This window comes from Nicotiana attenuata, unplaced genomic scaffold (assembly GCF_001879085.1).
Source record: "Nicotiana attenuata strain UT unplaced genomic scaffold, NIATTr2, whole genome shotgun sequence".
NCBI classification, from domain to species: domain Eukaryota; kingdom Viridiplantae; phylum Streptophyta; class Magnoliopsida; order Solanales; family Solanaceae; genus Nicotiana; species Nicotiana attenuata.
The window spans coordinates 105,723-126,288 of NW_017673634.1; the positions used below are offsets into that span (position 1 = coordinate 105,723).

At 36.9% G+C, this 20,566-nt stretch overlaps 3 protein-coding genes across 3 annotated transcripts in view; 2 read left to right on the plus strand and 1 right to left on the minus strand.

Annotated features, from left to right (window-relative positions):
• Nucleotides 1–969, plus strand: part of LOC109216909 — a 24,374-nt gene extending 23,405 nt beyond the window's left edge. Inside the window, exon 4 of the mRNA XM_019381125.1 lies at nucleotides 953–969. Within this exon, the coding sequence (XP_019236670.1) occupies nucleotides 953–969 (17 nt within the window). The remainder of the gene's footprint in view (nucleotides 1–952) is intronic.
• Nucleotides 970–9,164: 8,195 nt separating this feature from the next.
• Nucleotides 9,165–11,591, plus strand: LOC109216915 (CBS domain-containing protein CBSX5-like). The gene is made up of 2 exons (XM_019381137.1): nucleotides 9,165–9,759; nucleotides 10,502–11,591. The coding sequence occupies exons 1-2, from the start codon at nucleotides 9,404–9,406 to the stop codon at nucleotides 11,361–11,363; spliced, it is 1,218 nt and encodes a 405-aa protein (XP_019236682.1). The 5' UTR covers nucleotides 9,165–9,403; the 3' UTR covers nucleotides 11,364–11,591.
• Nucleotides 11,592–12,968: 1,377 nt separating this feature from the next.
• LOC109216914 lies at nucleotides 12,969–16,768 on the minus strand. Its single transcript, XM_019381136.1, has 3 exons — nucleotides 14,664–16,768; nucleotides 14,344–14,434; nucleotides 12,969–13,609 (listed from the first exon to the last, which is right to left on the minus strand). The coding sequence occupies exons 1-3, from the start codon at nucleotides 16,614–16,616 to the stop codon at nucleotides 13,419–13,421; spliced, it is 2,235 nt and encodes a 744-aa protein (XP_019236681.1). The 5' UTR covers nucleotides 16,617–16,768; the 3' UTR covers nucleotides 12,969–13,418.
• Between the last annotated feature and the right edge of the window lie 3,798 nt (nucleotides 16,769–20,566).

Here is a 20,566-nt window from a genome sequence, read left to right on the forward strand (position 1 = left end):
CCTGACAAGCTGGGTGGCAGGGCAAGCATGTAGTCCACCTCTCCAATCCTCCTAAGTACCTCAAAAGGCCCAATAAACGACGGACTATCAAATCTCTTGAGTCCATCCCAATTCCTTGTTGGGTCAATTTTGGAGACTTAGGCTCTCTTTCTCAAGAAGAGCCCAAGTCTACTAAGCACAAACTAGTGTTTGCAACCACTAATTCATAAATTAAACCATAAAATTGACCCAAATAGCAAACACCCATAATCAATCTAACCTTAAATTACAACACCCATCAATTACCCACACTAGGGTTGAGCCACAACCCTAGCTAAGGGGTTTAGCTACTCATGCTTGATGATAAAATCAGAGAAATAGATGAAGAGAAAGACATAATATTAAATTACTGAAGTAAAGATAAATATTCAATTGCTAAAACTATGTTAAAGTGCCAAAAATGGCTATAAACTAGCTTCTCATGAGCGCAGCTAATGTCTGATAATAACTGGTTACCCTAAAAATGGAAAAATGTTCTTTTTATACTAAGCTGTAAAAATTGGACAAAAATACCCCTGCGGGGTCAGTGCGGGCCGCACAAAATGAACTGCGGCCGCACTAGGCTTTTGACTCTTCAAATTTATTTCTCTAAACTCAGGATCCGCGGACCGCGCAGAACGGACCGCGGCCGCGGAGGTAGCTAGCGCGGTCCGCACAGAGTCGACCGCGGACCGCATAGGCTTGATGATAGGCTCTGGACATCTCTCTGAAGTTGGCGTCCGCGGACCGCGTAGAATGGTAGTGCGGCCACGGAGTCTTCAGTGTGGACCGCACAATCTCCACTGCGGCCGCACTGCTTTAACACTTGATTTGCTAGTTCTCTGAATCTCCCTAGTGCGGACCGCACAAAGTGGACTGCGGCCGCACTAGGCTAGCTTGTCCTGAGTTCTCTTTGTCTTTGATACTTGTGCAGGTTTCACTCCTTGTTGAGTCGATACTTGACATCTCGTCACTTTGTTGATCAAACCTGCAATCAAGCACACTTATGAGCCTTTTGGGTCTATTTTGTATGAATTTATACTCAAAGCGTAAGCAAGAAGGAGCATGAGACACATCAGAATCCGTAGTTATCACTGTACTGGCGGGTAGAGGGGGTCAACATTCAGTTGTGCGTGGCGATGTCTTTCAGGATACCTAGCATATCTGCATGGGAGAAGGCAAACAGATCGGCATTGTCAATAAGAATTTACGAAACTTACCTGGTTCTGAGATGTTGTGCCCGATATAAGCCTTTTTTGTGCTATCACTACCGTCTAGTAGGATGGGATCGAGATCCTCTATTATCGACTCGGATGCTTCCACGATGTTAGGGTACTTGATAACGTCTGTCCGTACGTCAAGTTTAGTTCCCGACATCGCTGATTGTTATGCTTCTGCACTTGCCCCCTTTAGTTGTTGGGTGTGGGCGCAATCCTGGGCGATGCGATAGTATTCATGTGCGGTGTGTTGTTCGCCCCGGATACTGAATACCCCCATGGATTAGGAAACTTGATTACTTGATAGAGACTGGACGGGACTACCCGCATGGCGTGTATCCATGAGCGCCCTATGATAGCGTTGTAGGCTGTATCTTGGTCCATGACGTGGTCGTTTCCAGGGTGACTCCTCCGGCTAGGACGGGTAGCACTATCTCTCCAGAAGTCCGCTCGACTGAATTATTAAAACCTTTTAGTGTTATGCAACGCGGTATTATTTTATCTTCGAGTCTCATATGTACGATGATGCGAGGATGGATAATACACGCGTCGCTCCCGTCATCTACCATTATTCTTTTTACATCAGCATCTGCAATACGTTGATAACAAGAGTGTCGTAGTGAGGGAAAGACAAACTGTCGGTATCTGACTTATCGAAGACGATACTATCTTTGAGGTCATCATACCGTTCATGAGTGATCGACCGTTTGAGTTTGTGTGTGGTGGTGAACTTTACATGATTGATTGTTGTGTCGTCGCCCCCGCCGATGATCATCTGTATAATGCAAGCGGGAGAAGGTGGTTTTGGAGGTCCCTGGGGTTGTTCGCATCCGCGGGCAAAATTAGTCCGTCCTCGATCGCTCAGCAATTCTTTCAGGTGTCCCTGATTTAGCATTCTCACTACCTCCTACCGCAGTCCTATGCAATCTTCTGTTTTGTGACCCCTTTCCCGGTGGAATTCGCAGAGAGCGTTTGACTTCCGAGTTCTTGGGTCCGACTTCATCTTTTGCGGTCATTTTACCTTTGTACCGAGTTTCTCTAGTGCGTACACTATTTCTGAAGGAGAGACACAAAAATTGTGAGAAGATAGGAGCGGAGGCATACCTTTCTCATGTCGATGTGGCGCTCCATGTCGAGAAGGAGCATCCGTGTGCCGCGGAGGAGGCGGGATAGATGTCCTGACGTAGGGCTGATGCCTTTCTCGGCCGAGACAGGGCCCCGACTGATCTCTTCGACCGTCGTTGCGACGATCTTTCCTCGCTTCAGTTTGAACTGACGACAACCATTGGATCGGACTGTTGAGGTCATCCTCGTCGGATCTTACCTCGGCGCAATATGCGTTATGGATTTCTTCCCAAGTGGTTGGATGGTATTTCATGATCCTGCTTAATAATTTTCTGGTCGCTCTCGACCCGTTCCTGTTTAGTCCGTTCTGGAAGGCTGCTACCGCCATTCCCTCTGACACATTTGGCAAGCTCATTCTCACCCTGTTGAACCGAGATAAGAAGCCCCTGAGTCCCTCGCCGTGCATCTGCCTAACGGCAAATATGTCGTTTACTCTGGCTTCTGCCTTTTTGGCTCCTGCATGGGCGGTGACAAACTTGTCTGCCATTTCTTCGAACGTTGCTGCTATCAAACGTGCCGGTAGTTGGGAGTACCAGGTCAGGGCTCCCCCTTTTAGGGTTTCTCCGAACTTTTTCAGTAGCGCCGATGGTACCTGTTCTTTCGAAAGATCGTTACCTTTTACGACTGTGACGTAATGGATGATATGATCTTCTGGATCGGTAGTACCGTCATATATCTTCAGGTATGGTGGCATTTTGAAGGTTTTTGGAATGGCGTAGGGGGCCGCTTCTTCATTGTATAGTTGCTCGATGAATCGACCAACGTCCCGTTCTGGCAACAACTTTGGGCTCCTGGTATTTTGTCAACCCTTTCTTGGTGTTCCTTCATCTGGTCACGGAGCGCCTTATTCTCATTTTCCATCTCCTCCATTTTCTTTAAAACAGCTGTGAGCGCGTCATTACCTGCGTCAACAGTAATATGAGTGTTACCTGTACGGGGGACATCTCGCTCATCAGCGATCGTCGTGACATCTACATGTGCAATATCTCTGTTATCCTTTTGGGCGGGTTTATCAAGTATATTGTTCAGAGTACTTGTTAGCCATTCTTCCAGTAGTCTTCTCACTACCGGTGGTGCCTCCCCTGTTGTAGATGTGAGGCTTCCTTATCGCGCGAAGCAGTTACGCTTTCGTGCGGGGGAGGTGAAGCATCTCCCCTGGGTGTGGTGTTTGGTGTCCCGTTTTTGTTATCTTCCCAGCTATCTTCGTTGATGGTGTTCAGGATGTTGGTTGTGACACCTACTATTGCTTTTAACCTTGCATCTCCTGTCCCTGCCATTATTAGTTTGTGCAAAGCTAGGAAGAGGTGACTATCCCTTTCTATGATCTAGATGAAATTGCAATCTAAACTGAAGAAGTCCCCACAGACGGCTTCAAATTGTTTGACCAAAAGATGTCAAAACCTTTTCGATTAAGATAATTGATAATAATGATGAGGTCAATCTTAGTCAAGCACAATAAAACCTAGATCAAATGATGGAAGGAGTAAACAAGATGAATGATATAATGAGTCTATTCAAATCGACAAATGCTCACAAATATGAAGACTTAATTGCACAATAGAACCGTCACAGATGCGAGTGGTGTAAGGGAGAATAAATGTGAGATGATTGGGAAATCTTAGGATCTTCTCCGATGAACAAGATTGCTTTTTCATTCAATCTCATATGATTCTTTTATAAAGTGTTATTTTGTCTTTCTTTCCTCCTCCCTGTTCTTTACTTACCCTTTTTCTTTATAAGGGACCATCTCCCAAAAACCCTAAAACGTACAACATAGAGAATATTTGAAAAGCATATTCTTACTGTCTCTCACTAAATTTACACTATCGTGGACGTTATGCATCGACTGACCGCCCTCAGTCGTCCCTTTCACCACGACGACCATCAGACGGTGCATCATGATAACCTCGTTCCTCGTCCTACTCGGTAATGGTCGTGGTTGCCAAATTTGGACCCATACACTCATCTTTCAGGTTACGCCACATCGAGCCCCAAAAGCGCGTATATCATGTGAACTTGTATTATGTCTTATATAGCTCTTCACTTTCATCTCCCAATTTCGATGTGAGATTCGCCTACGGTGACACACACCCCTTCTTCATAAGTTTGTCAGCCTATAAATCTGTCAGTCTTGCTTGGTCTGCCCTCGTCAGTGCGCCCTCCATCATGGCACACATATATGTGTTTGTGTGTGAGAGAGAAGTTGCTTTCAATAAAATGCTGGCTGTATTTGTTACTTAGTCTAAAGGCCACCAAGCCCCAAGGAAAAATATCATCGTGTGCAGCATATTCTCAATTATCCTTAGTTCAATTTCTATCACTCGTAATGGATTGACTTGTCCTTGAGATATTTCCACAAGTTGAATCCCCAACGAATTTATCTTCATCCACTAAAAATGAAGTTTATGATTCCACAGTACCATATCATTAAAAAGCCAGCTTGCTATTGTGTACTGCTATCGAAATGGACATAGTTCCCATTCCTTGGGAGTTCTCTTCGTAAAATTCTTTGCTCCACACATTTGGAATATAAAGTACTAGTGTTCTCCTTTTGAAATATATGTATAATAATTTGACTTTACCACCAAAGGTTATGGTGGGATGAATAAGATTCTTTCACTGTTAATCAGACATCTCGAGTTTGAGCCAGAGAATGAAAAAGTTTCTTATAAAGAGCGGTTCCCTTTTAATGAGCTAATCGCAACGCAAATTCGAATTAGTCAGGACCTCAAAGTGAATAACGAATACCGCGTAAGAAAGGATAAAATAATAATTCAAACGTTTACTAGTATTGCTGCAATTTGTCCTTTAATGCTATATTCTTAGTAGCTATAAAAGAATCTAGTGAAAGTTATTTGCCTTATACTTCCCTCTTTTAGCTATAAAAGCACCATTGGGCAATCTTCTCCTTCTTCTTGAACGTCGAACAAAAAATCGATCTCACCATTAACTCGACTAGGATTTAATTTTGAATTGGAAAAATAAATTGAACTTTAGTTAAGACAAACGAAGCGAGTGCCAAAAGCATACGTATCAAAATCTACCAAAAATAGATGTTTCTTTTAGAAAACCCTTCTGAACTTTGTAGTATAGTGGAGTAGTAGAGAAACATGAGCATCTGGCATTGACCTTCTAAAGGTTAAAGTTAAAGAGTCAACGTTCGACCTTAAACATTACTGTAGACTTAGTGGTCTTCTTGTCGTCAAAGTTCCGTACGATAACTCTAACAATACTAAAAACTCCTAACAGATATTGGATCTTTACAAAACTTTAAGTATTAGTAAATCAAATTTCTACCAAACAATTTTTGAAAATCTAAATCTTTTTCTTCCAATTTTTCCTTTTTTTTTTCCTTTCAAATGTTTGAACTGAAAATACGTATGGTCCAACTAAGCATTAGTAGGTACGGTGCCACAATTGTCGAAACCATAAATTTGAACAAGGAATGTAAAAAATAGAAGAAATTAAATTTTGATCGTATAATTTAACTCAAATTAGTAATAGTTCTGAGTCTAATTATCACATACGAAATTCTTATTTAACTCAAACAAACCCAATTACAACATTAACGAGCAGCATTTATCACTCGTACCTACCATTACCATAATACTTTTGGCCTTTTATTTTCTAATGGGATAAGGGTCAAATATATCCTTGTACTATTTGAAATAGTTTAAATATATCCTCCGTTTGAATATATCCGTTCATTATTTCATTTGAAAATAGAGGTATAGTTGAACAGATACTCAAACGGAGGGTATATTTAAACTATTTCATATAGTACAAAGAATATATTTGACCCTTTTCGGTTTTCTAATAGTAATTGCATTGCTGACTGGACACGTGTCAGTGGTAGGGGAAATTGTCACGGACAATAAATATCCTCCAATTAATTAAATTAAGTTTCAGTTTCTGCCCTTTAATTGCTTTTTGACCAATTTGGTCACAATTCAGAGTTCAGCCTACCCATTACATGCATCTTACGTTATGCTAAATACCAAAATTAACATCTAGCTTAATTAATGTGATTTCAATTCAAAGACAGAGCTGTTCATGAAAAATGGGGTTTTGACACAGTTACCCACAAAAATAAAATTATTTACCCTTATCTACCCATTTATTTTTCTATCCATACACTAATTACATTTCCTACCCATAATAGTTTTTGTGGGGAATTTTTTTTTTATTCTCTAATTCTTTTTTATTTCTATGCTTCTTTTCTTCTTTTTTTTTCTTTTTTCTTCTTTTCTCCTTTTCTTTTTTCTCGTTTTCTTCTTATTTTTTTATTTTTTGCTTTTCTAATTTCATTTAACTTTTTTTTTATTCTTTTTCTCTTCATAATCTAATTTCATTTACTGTTTTACTATTTTTTATTATTCTTTTTTTATACAATAAGAAAAATAACTGATATAGTAAATATTTGTTCACCTTTTTTTTAATACAACTAGTACAATATACCTTTTGTTTTTTTTCTTTCTCATTTATTAAACTCAATTATTAAACTAAAATAATATTAGTTGTCACTTGATCTAATTCACTGAATATCACATTGACTGCTGTTGAGCACCATAAATTACATAATCAAATTCTAAGAATCAACACGTGGTTGCCATGCAAACCTTGATCTCCTTCTCTATAAATATCAATACACACTCTACCATTAGCAGTAATACAACCAGTTATAGAGCAAGAAAACATAATCTACGGCAACCAAATCTCCATATATACTAGTTAGAATAAAAATGATAATAAAATATTAAAAAATACAACAAAAGTATAAGTAGCGAAAAAGACTTCTAGTACCATGTGATACCAATATGGTATATATGTATACCAACAGAGCATATGATTTCTCTAGAATATTGCTACAACTATCTGCGACTATACTATTGTACCAAAACATTAAAGGACGCAATAAAAGTATGAGAAAATTATATGCTCGTATTGCAAGCTAAATATTTACAAAACAACTTGCTCATTTCGTATACTAAGAAGGTATATAGTTGTATGGGTCGTTCCAACAATTGCCTATAACTATAAAAACTATTACACTAATCTATATCCATCAGCACAAAAAAATTCCAGCACTGTAAATCACGTTCATATAAATAATTTCAGAATTGAATCACTTAAAAATGCAGCCAAGACAACCAAAAAATGTTCAAACTACAATATGATACCAATATGGTATATAACTATACCAACATGGTATACAGTTTTACTAGTTAATTGCCGGCAACTATATGACTATACTACTATTACATAACATACATGCATAAAGAGAATAATAAAAAAGTAGTGTACCACATATTAATATAATAAAGTATTTTAAGATATTGTACTATATTTTATTATTAAAAGAAAATCAAATATTGTACTAATAAATGCAGCTAAGACAACCAAAAAATGGTTCAACTAACATATGATACCAATATAGTATATAGCTATACTAATAGGGTATATAGTTGGAATGAATTGTATCCCAAAATGGTATATTTGTATACTATTTGAGTATACAATACAAATTCGTCTTCTTCTCTTGTTCAGCTATATTTCAACCCAAACTTCTAAAATCTACTACAAAATCTCACCAAATTGACTAAAACATTAGTTACAACCTCCAATCAACTTTTCAAACAAACTCATATAAGATCGGATCAAAACAATTAAAAACTCAAACAAACCAAGTTATGAGTTTCAAGCTTCAAGCTCCTTCAATGGTGGATTTGAATTTTTGTCAAATATTTGAAAATTACCATTAATATCATAATCAAAGAACAATACCCAATAAATTCCAACAGCAAACACTTTAACACACATGAAAATTCAAAATTTTGTTATATAGTACATTTTTTTTTTTTTATTTTTAGAAGATAAAATAAATTATGGAGCACAAATTAAAAAAAAAGGTGATGATAGCAAAAAAAGGTACAATACTAACAACACTACTCACTGTTGAAAAAAGCTAACTATTCTTTGGCTTCTTTTTAGGATTCACACTTTTGTTGCTTAAACTGGATATGTCCATCGCAAGAATTGAATGAGCGGGTAATTAGTTCTACTAGAATACGTATTTAATATAATTACTTTTAAGATGGGTAGTTACGAGTAATTACTTTTGAATGGGTAGGTATATAGGGTAGTTTTCCCATGAAAAATAACCAAACATTAAATCAAATCCATAAATCACTTGGATCCACCTGGGCCCATTATCTTGTTATGAAAAATATCTACCTCAAACGATTTTTCTAGAGTAATTACTCACATACTATAAAAGATGGTGACAATTTTATAAATAATACTTATATAAAAAATATATTTCCAAATGACGAAATTATGTATGATTCTATGACTATTTCATCAAATTTTTGGAAAATTTCCCTATTTGAAACGTATAATATGTAGTACACATGTGATTGTTTTAGTTCGATTCGCCTCAAACTTTATTATATTTAATACAAAATCAATTATTTTGTACTTTTACTTTAGTACCAATTAATTCTATATTAAACTACAGATCTATTTTCAAGGTCAGTTTGATTTGCAAATGCGATCCATATTTTAGTTTTTTGAGAAAAAGAAAGAGAAAATATAACGCTTCAAAGATTTCTTGGTGGAGTATTATATAATATCTTATTTTATTTTTTATTGTTTTTTTTATAGAACGAGTCATATAATTAAAATTACGTTTGTGATAAATTATACAAAATCAAATATGTTACTCCTACTATTCAGTTTCAATATCCCTAGAACCTTCTTCTCGTTATATACTGACCTCCTCCTGGCTGCTAAAAAGTAAAAAGAAAAAAAGAAAATTAAGCGCAAAAAATAAATATAATAAAATAAACGAGTGGAGAATAGGTAACCTCTGACCGGCTATTGCCAGTATTCACCACCTATAAATACCTTAAGCTTCCCTTCTATCTTCAATCTTATATTCACACACCACCACAACCAAGTCTTCAATTGCTATTTTCCCGGAAAATTCTCCGGCCAACGTCTCCTTCTCTATTTTCAGCGCTCTTGAAAAATTCCGCATTTGTATGGCAGTAAGTTTTCTGAATCGGGAGGTATCAGACCTTTGCCTTGGTAAGCCGGCATTAAAGCCTATTCCGGCAAAAGCCACCGTATCGGAGGCGTTAACGGCGTTGAAAAAATCCGGCGAGACCCATGTAAGCGTTTGGAGCTGTGACCATTCCAAGAAGGTTCTAGAAGAAGAAGGTTGGGCTGGGCCTGATTCTGTGTGCCGCTGTGTAGGGAAGATCTCTATGGTAGATGTGATTTGCTTTCTTTCTAAAGAAGAGAATTTGGTTAATCCTTCTAAGGCTCTTGAGACTCCTGTGGCTCAGATTTTGCCTAAAGGGGATTCCATTGTTAGACATTTGGATCCCAATTCAAGGTTTGTGATATTTTCAATTTTGTAATTAATTGGCTAATTGATATGAATTCTTAGATTCTTGAATCGTATAATTAATGAAATTTGAGGAAAAGACAATATATGTGTGGATACTGCTAAAGAATATGCTGAAACAAAAAGGAACCTTTTTAGAACTCAAGAGTCAATATCCAATTTTATAATCAATTGACTTTTCTTTTCTGGTTTAATTTATTCAGATTCTAGAATTTAGATCTACTTTTTCAGCATCAAGCCCCATCGGCTAGGGGTAAGGTCTGCGTACACACTACCTTCCCCACACCCTATTTGTGGTATTTTATTGGGTCGTTGTTGTTGTTTTTCAACATCAAGTGGTGATGATTTGTTAAATTCTCTTTTTGCCCTTTTCTAATTTAGTTTTCTGTTTATGTGAATAACCTTTGGCACATTACTAACCATCTTTTGAGGCTTTGTTATATGTGTGGAGCTCAAAATTGATGCTTTGTTAGATTTTTATTCTGCGTAATTTTGTTGTTGATATTATTGGCTGGTCCAAACTATGTTGCTTGGATCCTCAAAAATGTTGTAGCACTCGTGTCGGACACTCCAAGAAAACATAACTTTTGGAGGATCTAACATGCATATGGCGACATTTTTAGGGATCCGAGCAACATAGGGTCTTGACTGGTTTGAGATGGAGACATAGTTGATTGATTGATTGATATTATTGGCAGACTTCTCATATGTCTTTCTTGTTTTGTTTCAGCTTGCTGGAAGCAATAGATTACATGCTTGAAGGTGCCCAGAACCTGGTTATACCAATTCAAAACTACAGGAGCACGCCTTCGAGGAAGAGGCTTTTGAGTAAAGCATCCTCACTGCTTCCCACAAATCATAACGGTGTTGAATACTGCTGGCTAACACAGGAAGACATTGTCCGGTTCCTTCTCAACTCCATTGGAGTCTTCTCTCCTATGCCCACCTTTTCAATTGAATCACTCAACATCATAAATCACGACATCATGACTGTTCGCTACCACGATCCTGCAATCTCTTCCTTGGATGCCATTACTCTCGCGCATATTGAGCAAAGCTCAGTTGCAGTTGTTGATGAAGACAACCGGTTGATTGGCGAAATCTCTCCCTTCACTCTGGCCTATTGTGATGAAGCCGTTGCAGCAGCAATCGCGACCCTTTCAGCTGGTGATCTCATGGCATACATTGACTATGGTGGTCCTGCAGAGGATTTAGTCGAGTTAGTCAAGACGAGGCTTCAAGATAAGAAACTCGAGGCAATGGTGGAACTATTAGATGAAGAGTTTTCACTGTCTTCATCATCATCATCTGCTTCGAGTTGTTCATCAGACGATGAATCAGGCTCGAGCAGAAATACTGTGCTGGGGCGATTTTCTTCAGCAAGAAGGTCCGAGGCGATTACTTGTTATCCATGGAGTTCGTTGGTGGCTGTGATGATTCAAGCTCTTGCACATCGTGCTAATTCGATTTGGGTCATGGATGCAGATCATAATTTGATTGGAGTTGTAACATTTAAAGGAATTCTGGAAGTTTTCAGGAGTATTGCTAATGCGAGGCGTAAACCAGAAAGGGAGAATACATCAAAGCAATAATAAACAACAGCCATATCAGTTGTGTTAAATTTCTTTTAAATGGGACTATGTTTTGCATAAATTTTGCTTGACTGAACAGAAGGCTTATTGGTGGGGATTGAAAATATTTTGTTTGAACTACTATCATTTGTCTCTTTTTTCCTTTTTGGGAAAAATCTATCAGTATTAGTCTATGATTTTTGCTCGATGCGAGTGAATATAAAAGGAAAAATATCTGAATTTTGTGTGGACCGAAAATTTTCAATCAATTATCCAGAAGCTCGTAATATTTTTGGCAGAAATAATCATATTTCAAGAATCGAGAGACCAAAGAATTGCCTTTGTCTGAATACCTTTCTGGCAAGGGAAACAAGTTTTTTTTTTTTTTTTCTGGAATATACTAATTTGATCATAATCAAGTCTATGTATTAATTAATCATGATTAAGTGATGGATACCATACTTTTATTGGCTTGGTGTAAACACAATAAGTTTTTACTAAATTTTATGTCACAACAAATCCTTAGTGCTAAAACAGCCAAAATTTTCAAAATAAATGGATATCAAGAAGAATGTTGTGGACTACAATTTCGTAATGCTGAAACCATTAAATGTAGAAATTATTTTCTTAAGGTATAGTGAATTTGAGCAAGCATAGTTTAGATAGGTGGTTAGTTTAATAAGATTAAACTTAGTAATACACAAACTCACTAAATGATCGTCGGCTCTACCAAAAGTCTGAATCAATAACGTGCGTGAGAATAATAAAGAGATATTTGGAAATTAGCACGAAATGCAATATATGAACTGTTGTATTATTCGTTATATCCGAGTAAGATGATTTAGGAGGAACAAAAAGATAGCAGGTTGTTTACATAATTGATACCAATTTATTAAGTTTCTCATAAAAGTAGTTTAATTCTATTTCAATAAAAGTCTTACTTTCTCTCAAAGTTATGAATGAATCAGGCAAAAGTAACAATATAAGCAAAACGAAATACAAAAGCAAACTCCTTTCCAACAATAGACAAAGACGAAAAATCACCACCTTTAGCATATTGTGAATGATGTCAAATCACCAAATTATTCCAATTTCAGTTACATTTTGTTTTGGACAATAAGACATCCAATTGCTAATGCTAGCTTGATGATGAAATGCCAGCTTTTATAACTAACATTAAGAAGTGAAAAGCCAAGACCAACAAACATGTTTTCAGGGTTCTGTCTTTGTGTTTGGGTACGTGCTGGTTTTACTCAAAGGAAATTCTTTTTCTTTCAGACAATCCAAAACAAAATACAAAATACTACTTTCAAGATTCCCAATGATAACTGCCCAACCCATTAGTGATATTGTTCGCTTTGGGCCTAGGTTCACACGACTTTAAACTAGCGTCTAAGGCATGTCTACTTATATACCCAACATCTCTCCCGTGTTTTGTCGATGTGAGATTCGCCTAGGTTGTCACACCAATTTGATTCGAATCCTTGACGATATGTAAACACAAGTTAGTTTTGGTTTTCCAATTTAGCAAGTAGTTACCTTTACTTATCAATCTCTAGTGATACCACTAGTGATGATCAATGAGATAAAGGAAAAGTGAAAACAATTATGCACAATTCGAAAGAATAGCCATAAAAGTGTTTAAATACAACTGCTAATGGCACTAGTAAATATGTAGAATACACCTTAAAATGAAGCTAGTAGTTATCATTGGCAGATATATGAAAAATGAAAAGCTTTAGCAGACTTACAAGCCTGATTGATAGGGTTTCCTTTTCCAATTTTAGACATATAATTGGAGTAAATTACAAGGACATATAGTAGAATTGACTAAGTATAGCAGGTAGGAATTGACTGATTTGCTAATCAAGAAGAGTTTCCTTCTGATATTGTCAATCTTTTGATAGATGAGTAAGAACTTTGTTATTTAGCAAGCAACAATGCTTGAGGAAAAGAAATAGCTCACTCCTTATTATCTCAACCACACGGTAATGCCAAATCTGTAAGCTTGGCTTATGCAAGGACTTAATATTATCAAATGGTGAAAAAGAAGGATAACGAACATTCATCATATGACTATCTATACCAGTACTTGAGCTCAGATATGCAGGATGACAAGGCCTCTCGTGCTTGAAGGTTATCGGAGTCCATATGAAGGGCGTCTTGATATAATCTTTGAGCTTGCTGCAATAACTTCACCTTCTCTCTACTAGTTCTAGGCCGTAGGCGAGATCTGTGCTGCAATGCTGTGGCCCATCTGAAAAGAGCTGTACAAAGAAAAATTTCTTTTAAGCCTGCATGTCAAGTAATCCAAAACAGAACTCTTCTATTCTCCTTCTCTTGGGAAATAACACAACACTAATGATGCTGATGCTACTCGTCCATTAAAGCCAAGCTATATAAAGACCAGCTCAACACTTTATGAAAATAACAATTAGCAGCTCAAATGCGGGGAGGGGGATGATATTTGTTTTGCCACGCACTCTTTCTAGTTCATTTGTTATCTACAACTCCAAGTTCTCCAAATATATCGCATATGTTTTACCATTTCAAGCTTAGCAAAGAAGAAAGCAGAAAGAGACTGTAAGAAAAGATTCCGTCAAATGGTGTAATCAGTTGGCCCTTAGATGCACCAGCTTTCTTATTTAGTTAATAGTCAACACATTTTGGAACTTATGAAGAAAGAAGTGGGAGTGAAAGCTCCTTTATTGTTGATAGATTTCATTACTTGTAAGCATGTTAAGTTCCCCAGCGAAAGAGAGGAAGAAGAAGAGGAGTTAAAAAAATGGTCATGGTTGGAAGTCGGAACGATTATAAGTCCACAATTCTCAACAGTGATGGTAAATATTTTTTTCCTACTTTTCTTATTAAATTCCAAAAGAAAAAAGAAAGAACGAAAGAAGACCATGGATTTTTAGTACACTCAAAGCCATCAACTTATCAGAAAAGTACACATAAAAGCCATCAAATTATAGTATAACAGAATAGCTGTTTCTCATACCATCAGGTGCATATGCATTGCCTCTAGACATCATAGCGTCAAACTTATCAATTGCAGCCAAGAAAACCTTGTCAGCATCACGTGCAGCACCCTGGAATTTTCCAGAAGAACTGTGAGTCTGTGACTATGAAAGCGGTAGCAAAAGTTCCCAAACAATGTAATTGCTTTAGAAAAAGAGCAGTAAGCCTCTAACCAATGCTATTAATTTGAAATTAGTCCAAAATATGAGATTTAACCTTTTTTCACAATATTTGGGTTCAAACCACAAGAAGAAAGAAATTTTATTAAAGTAAACCTAGTATCTCAAGGAAGATGCTTACAGGTCCAATGTCTGCAATCAACTGTGCACGCAAAGAGAGAGCAATGCCCCAATTATACAAGGCTCTCACGTCATTCCCATCAATCGACAAGGCCAACCTATACTGTCTTCCTGCCTTAATTAGTAATTCTTCACACTCTTCACAGACATTTACAAGATAAGATGTAAGTTTGTCTTTCCTAGGAACCATATCATCTAGCCCATCACGTATTTTAGTCTGTTTATATACTGATACAGTATCAGTTAGTAAAGCTCTCAAATCTTTACTGATCCTTAACTTTAGTTCTCCATGAAGAAGGTAAGTATTTCCCAACTGTCCCACAGCCAATAAACTCATGGGTCGGATGTCTATAGCTTTTGAGAGTAATATGGCAGACCTGTAAAGCGCATCCTCCGCATGCCTGTCACTGGCTTGCCTCCTTAAACATTCCTTCACTTCTTTTACTAGAAAATTAGCCTCAGTAACGTACTTATTAAATTGCAAATCAATGGAACCTACTGAAGATGGAGAGGAACCAAATTCACATTCATTTGAGGCCTCATCGCTATCCATAAATGGTTCCTTTTCATGATTTCTCATCTCCTCACTAAGAAATTGTCTGTAAGTGTCTTCATCATTTTCTTTTCCACCAAAATGGCTACTTATTCCATCTAAATTCTCCACATTCTGTTCATGCAAAGATGACACTTCAGTTTTAGTTTGCTCCATATTGACGTTAAAATCCAAAGAATCAACTAAACCATCATCAGATGCCCAAGATTCAAATTCACTAGGATAACTCGTTCTGTGAGATACCCGTTGGTTCCTCATATACTGTACTCTGCTTGTCTGATAACTATATTCTTCTCTGTTGAATACTGATTTAACCGTGTTACTATCCATCTCGGAAAAATTAACATTCTCGTCAGAAACTACATTTGTTTTACCAGCCTTCCCAAATGTCCCACCCACTTTATCTTGTCTAATCGCGTCATTATCAAAACTGTGCCTTGAAGTGCCACTAATGCTGTCTAGATTCATATCAAGCGGTGAACTTGAATGTCTTTCTTTAGTAGCAGAAGTCAAGATATTCCCTTGCTTAGAGTCATTCATCTTTGTGTCCATCAACTCACTCTCACCATGATCTTTCATTTTACTAGACTTCAAATCCGGCTTTGTTTGAAACAAACCCGCTGCAATCCGAGAGAAGTTAAAGCCATTTTTACCTGGCTCCTTCTTCTTCTTATTTGACTTTTGACTAAAATTTATTTCCATCTCTTGACCCTCTATTGACAAACTTTCAATACAACCTTCTGTAACCTTTCTAACATTAAGAGCAGAAAATCTCATAGATTCCAGAATCTTGTCAAAACTTTGCAAATCATCCACAGTAATTTGATTAAACTCAATACCTTTCCTAACACCCTTCTTCAAATTACCAATTTCCACATCAAAACCATTAAGAAAATTCACCAAATTCCTGAGTTTCTCAGCAAAACCTCCAAGAATCTGATCTTGAGGCAATCTCTTATTACTATCTAAGCTCATTTTACCCCCATTAACAAACCCCATTGAAAACCCAAGTGCAAATACAATAACACAACCTGGAATTGCTATAATTGAGGAAACTTTGACCCTTGAAATTGCTAGAGCACAAACAAACCCCAAGAGGTAAACAAAGACATATTTTTTATCACTAATTCCTAGAGAATTAAGAAAATTGTGAAGCTGATTAGACTCACCAGGGTTAATTGGGTCACTAATTAATCTTGGATCATCCCAACCACCACAAGATAATGACTCGGAAGTTGAAACAGAGCAGAAAGTTAGAGTCTTGGCAGTAAATTTTCTTGGAAATGGATGAATGTGATGTGGGGTTTTCTTGGAAAGTGGTGGAAAGTGAAAGAGAAAACTTTGAGGTGAAAATTGAGGGAAATTTTGAAGATTGAATCTTTTTGAAAGAAGGGTATTCATTTTAGCATTGATTTTATTGGAGATTTTAATGAAAAGAATCCAATCTCTGTGGTTTTCTCAGCTGAAAGCTGAAGGTCCTGAACTGAAGTTTCTGGGACAGAAAGGCATTTTCGTCAATAAAATGGTGGACAAGGGTATTGTGGTCTACAAAATAATCAATTTTTCCCAGAACTTATTTATTATCGTATGTTATAAATAATTATGTAATGGTGGATGCTTGTAACTCACAAGAGTAATACCCACTACTTTTCTCTATTATGAGTTGTGACTAGTTGTGAAGTACCATATAGGTACGAGTTATGGGTTCAACCAGACTCAACAACTTTGATTTAAATTCTGTGTTTATCTTAAAAAATTCATTAAAGATATACAAACTATTAATTTAGAACTCAGTAACCTAAATGGATTAGAAATTTTGAATCCATAATTTTCAAATGATGACTCCGCCTCTAGACTTGATGTTGTTTCACTTGAGAGCTCGAAATAAGTAACATTCACAGAGTAAAACAATAATGGAATTTTTACTTCCTATAGCAAAGGTTGATACCTTATTTATTTTAAATAAATACCTTTTAAAAAATTATATTCCATAGCTACCTTTTCATTTTTATAGTCAAATATCTATTTATGGTCACCTCCTACTATTAAGTCATAAAATACGCTTTGTATTATTTTTCTCTCTCATTCTTTCAGATTTTTCTCCACCCCCTCTCTCTCAACGCCAGTCTTTCTCCATGAATACAACCATGATTCCCCATCGATTCATCTCCAAGTCGGTGAAATTTTCATCTCCAAATACTGAAAAACAAAAGTGGATTCAGAGGAGATAACCCATGAAATAGGTAACCCAGATGGAGGAAGAAAAAGAAAAAATGGTGGATCCCCGCCATCTCAAAGCCATCAAATCGGTGGTCCGTTCCTCTGATTCGGAGCTCCGACTGGCCGCCCATATCCTAATGTCCCTCATGAAACGTGACCACTCTCAGGTCCCCCACCAATCTTTATAGTACTTGCACAGTACAATTATGGTCGATAATTTTTATAGGGTAAATTGGGGCTGACAATGGAAGTTCGAAATCTGCTATCGACATTAGGGTTATTCTTGAACAAAGGCGACGGAGTTTGGGGCCGAGCAACTAGAAGAGTGTTACCTTTTTTTTCATTGTATTTCAATGTATCTCGTTGTATTTTATGTATTTCATTGTATTCATTGTCTTTTTCTTTTCATTGTATTTCAATGTATCTCGCTGTATTTTCATGTATTTCATTGTAATTACTGTCTTGCTATATTTCATGAATGTATTCATTTTTTTTAATTAATATAATTTATGTATTCAGATGTATTTATGTATTTAGATTTATAATTGAGTTTGTTGAGTTATATTAGGAGTCTATTATGTTAATTGATTCACTTTCCGTTTAAAAACAACTGAATTGATTGTGAATACAGTCGAATACAATAATCTGTCTAGTTGTAATCCCTTGTTTCACGTCGTGAATACAGTCGAATATAATAATCTGTCTAGCTGTAATCCCCTGTTTCACACGGAGAAATGCTACTGTATTCATGAATACAGTAGCTTAAATACATCGAATACACTCTTAAAAACCTGAAAACATAGCTATAGAAAGTAATATAGTAAATGATAGCTACAACTAAATAATAATCACTAAACAATAGTGGTTTGTGAAAATTTCTCAACAATAATACCCACTGGCGGGCCTACATGAGAGCCCAAGACACACATCCTTTGTGTAAGTGGTGAAGTTTCATAAGGCCCAATTAGTCAAGCCCATGTCCAATAGTTTTTGACATCTTGACGATATGGGGCTCATAAATCATAAAATGAATAGTTTGGGTCCTATTTTAATCGTCATTGAAGCAATAACCAATGCCATATCTGACAATGAAACTTTTAAGTTGTGATTCATCTACGTTATATCTCTTCTCTCGACATTATACAAAAGGCGTTTCTCGAGAGTTACTTAGCCTATTGACTTTTTCCCTCAAAAATATAAAATGGTGGTAAAGTCAATCAAGGTCAAAGTGTGAAATTTTTGTGTGCATACCGTACTTGAGGAACCATTGATTTACACGGCCACTTGAAACATACTCTTGCTCTGTACGGCTTCTTGGAACTTACTCGTGCTCTGCACAGTCACTTGAAACCTACCTGTGCTATGCAAGGTCACTTAAAATGGGTTCAAAGTGACAACGGTCCCGTTTGGACATGAGTTTTGTCAAAATAAATTTGGAATTTATTTTCAAAATTCATGTTTGCCCATAAATTTTGCCCACATTTTGGCCAAATCCCAAAATCAGCTATTGAGTTGATTTTGGGCCAAAATCCCAAAATTTGAGAATTATATACATGTTTTTCCAAAATAAAGTTGGAAAATATGTTTTGAAAACGTATATCCAAACACGTTTTCATCTTCAAACCAAACTTCACCCACATCAGATTTTTCAAAATAAATTTGGGATCTATGGCCAAACGCTAGCTAAATCAAATGTCAATTATTCGAACAATACCTCATGCCATTTGATTCATTAGACAAAATTGTACGATTTGCATGATTACTGATCACACCCAACTATGCCTTATAAAAAGGACTCTGCGGACGTTGCAAATATAACCCGAGTATTACGCCCAGGGTCGAATCCACAGAGAGTTAACCTATCAACCACTATCTTCAGACCCACTAATTCTTCAGAACCAGCTTCCCAAATATTCAAATCTCAGTTGAGTGTTCTTTAATAACTAGCTTGCAAATAACTAAATGGCTGTAACTAAGTAAAAAAAATAAAGGTTGTAAACAATTATGAGAAAAAGCTAAGGCAATGATTTTCCCTATTGATGGAATCCCTTCTGTTTATGCTCATACAAATTTACCAACACATCTCTATCAATCATGAACGCTAATCTTACCGTAAATCTCTCCCGAGTAATCACAGTAATTTACTATTGCACTCTTCCGAGATACACTAGCTTACTTTATTTAGCACAATTCAATTTAGATAGCACCCAAGGCTTCGTTATTCCTAATCCCGCCTTTAAACCCGCAATTATAGATTCCTCTAATAATCTAGGAGTGGTGTTGTTCAACAATACCCTAAATGTGCACTCTTTTCCAAGTTATGCACACTAAATAGGCACAGCTAATTGAGGATCCTGTCAATTAACTACAACGAACACGAAGTTGAACAAATAAAGATTAAACTAGCAATTTGTATTCACATAAACAAGAAGTTCATCACCCAATAGGTTCCATCACAGCCTTAGACAAGGAATTTAGCTACTCATGGCTATGGGAAAATAAACTAAGATTGAATTCATCATAAAATCAAAAGAAAAGAAGAAAGATGTTTAGAGTATTTTCTCACAATCTTTTTCCTTGCTAAGAACCTAAAAAATCAATACATGCCTCTCTTGGGCGAAGTCTAATGTTTTAAATAGGGTTTAGGTCTAAAAATCCCGTAATTGACACTTTGGTCCCTGAAGTTTCTGCGCCTGCCGCGGTTCTGCCGCGGTCGCGGTAGAACCGCGGCCAAACACCCTCGCGAATTCTGAACTTCTGCAGCTGCTTCCCACCGCGGTTCTGCCGCGGTCGCGGTGAACCGCGGTGGATCCAGTTCTCTGAATCTTCGGCCTGTTTTTGCACGGGTCACTTGGGAAATTTCACAGTTGGCCTCTTTTTCATCACTTTTGACTCCAAAACTGCTCCTTAGCCGTCTTTATACATATATCACCTACAAATCATGAAAAGCACTAATAAGAGCATTTTGTCATCACTTTTAGCATTAAAACTACACAAGAAGGTGATTATTTAAGGTGTGATTATAGTCAAATTCACCTATTATCAACACCCCACACTTAAATCTTTGCTCGTCCTCGAGCAACTAAATCACACTTCTAGGCCTAACTGCTCAATGCATTGCCCCAATTTAT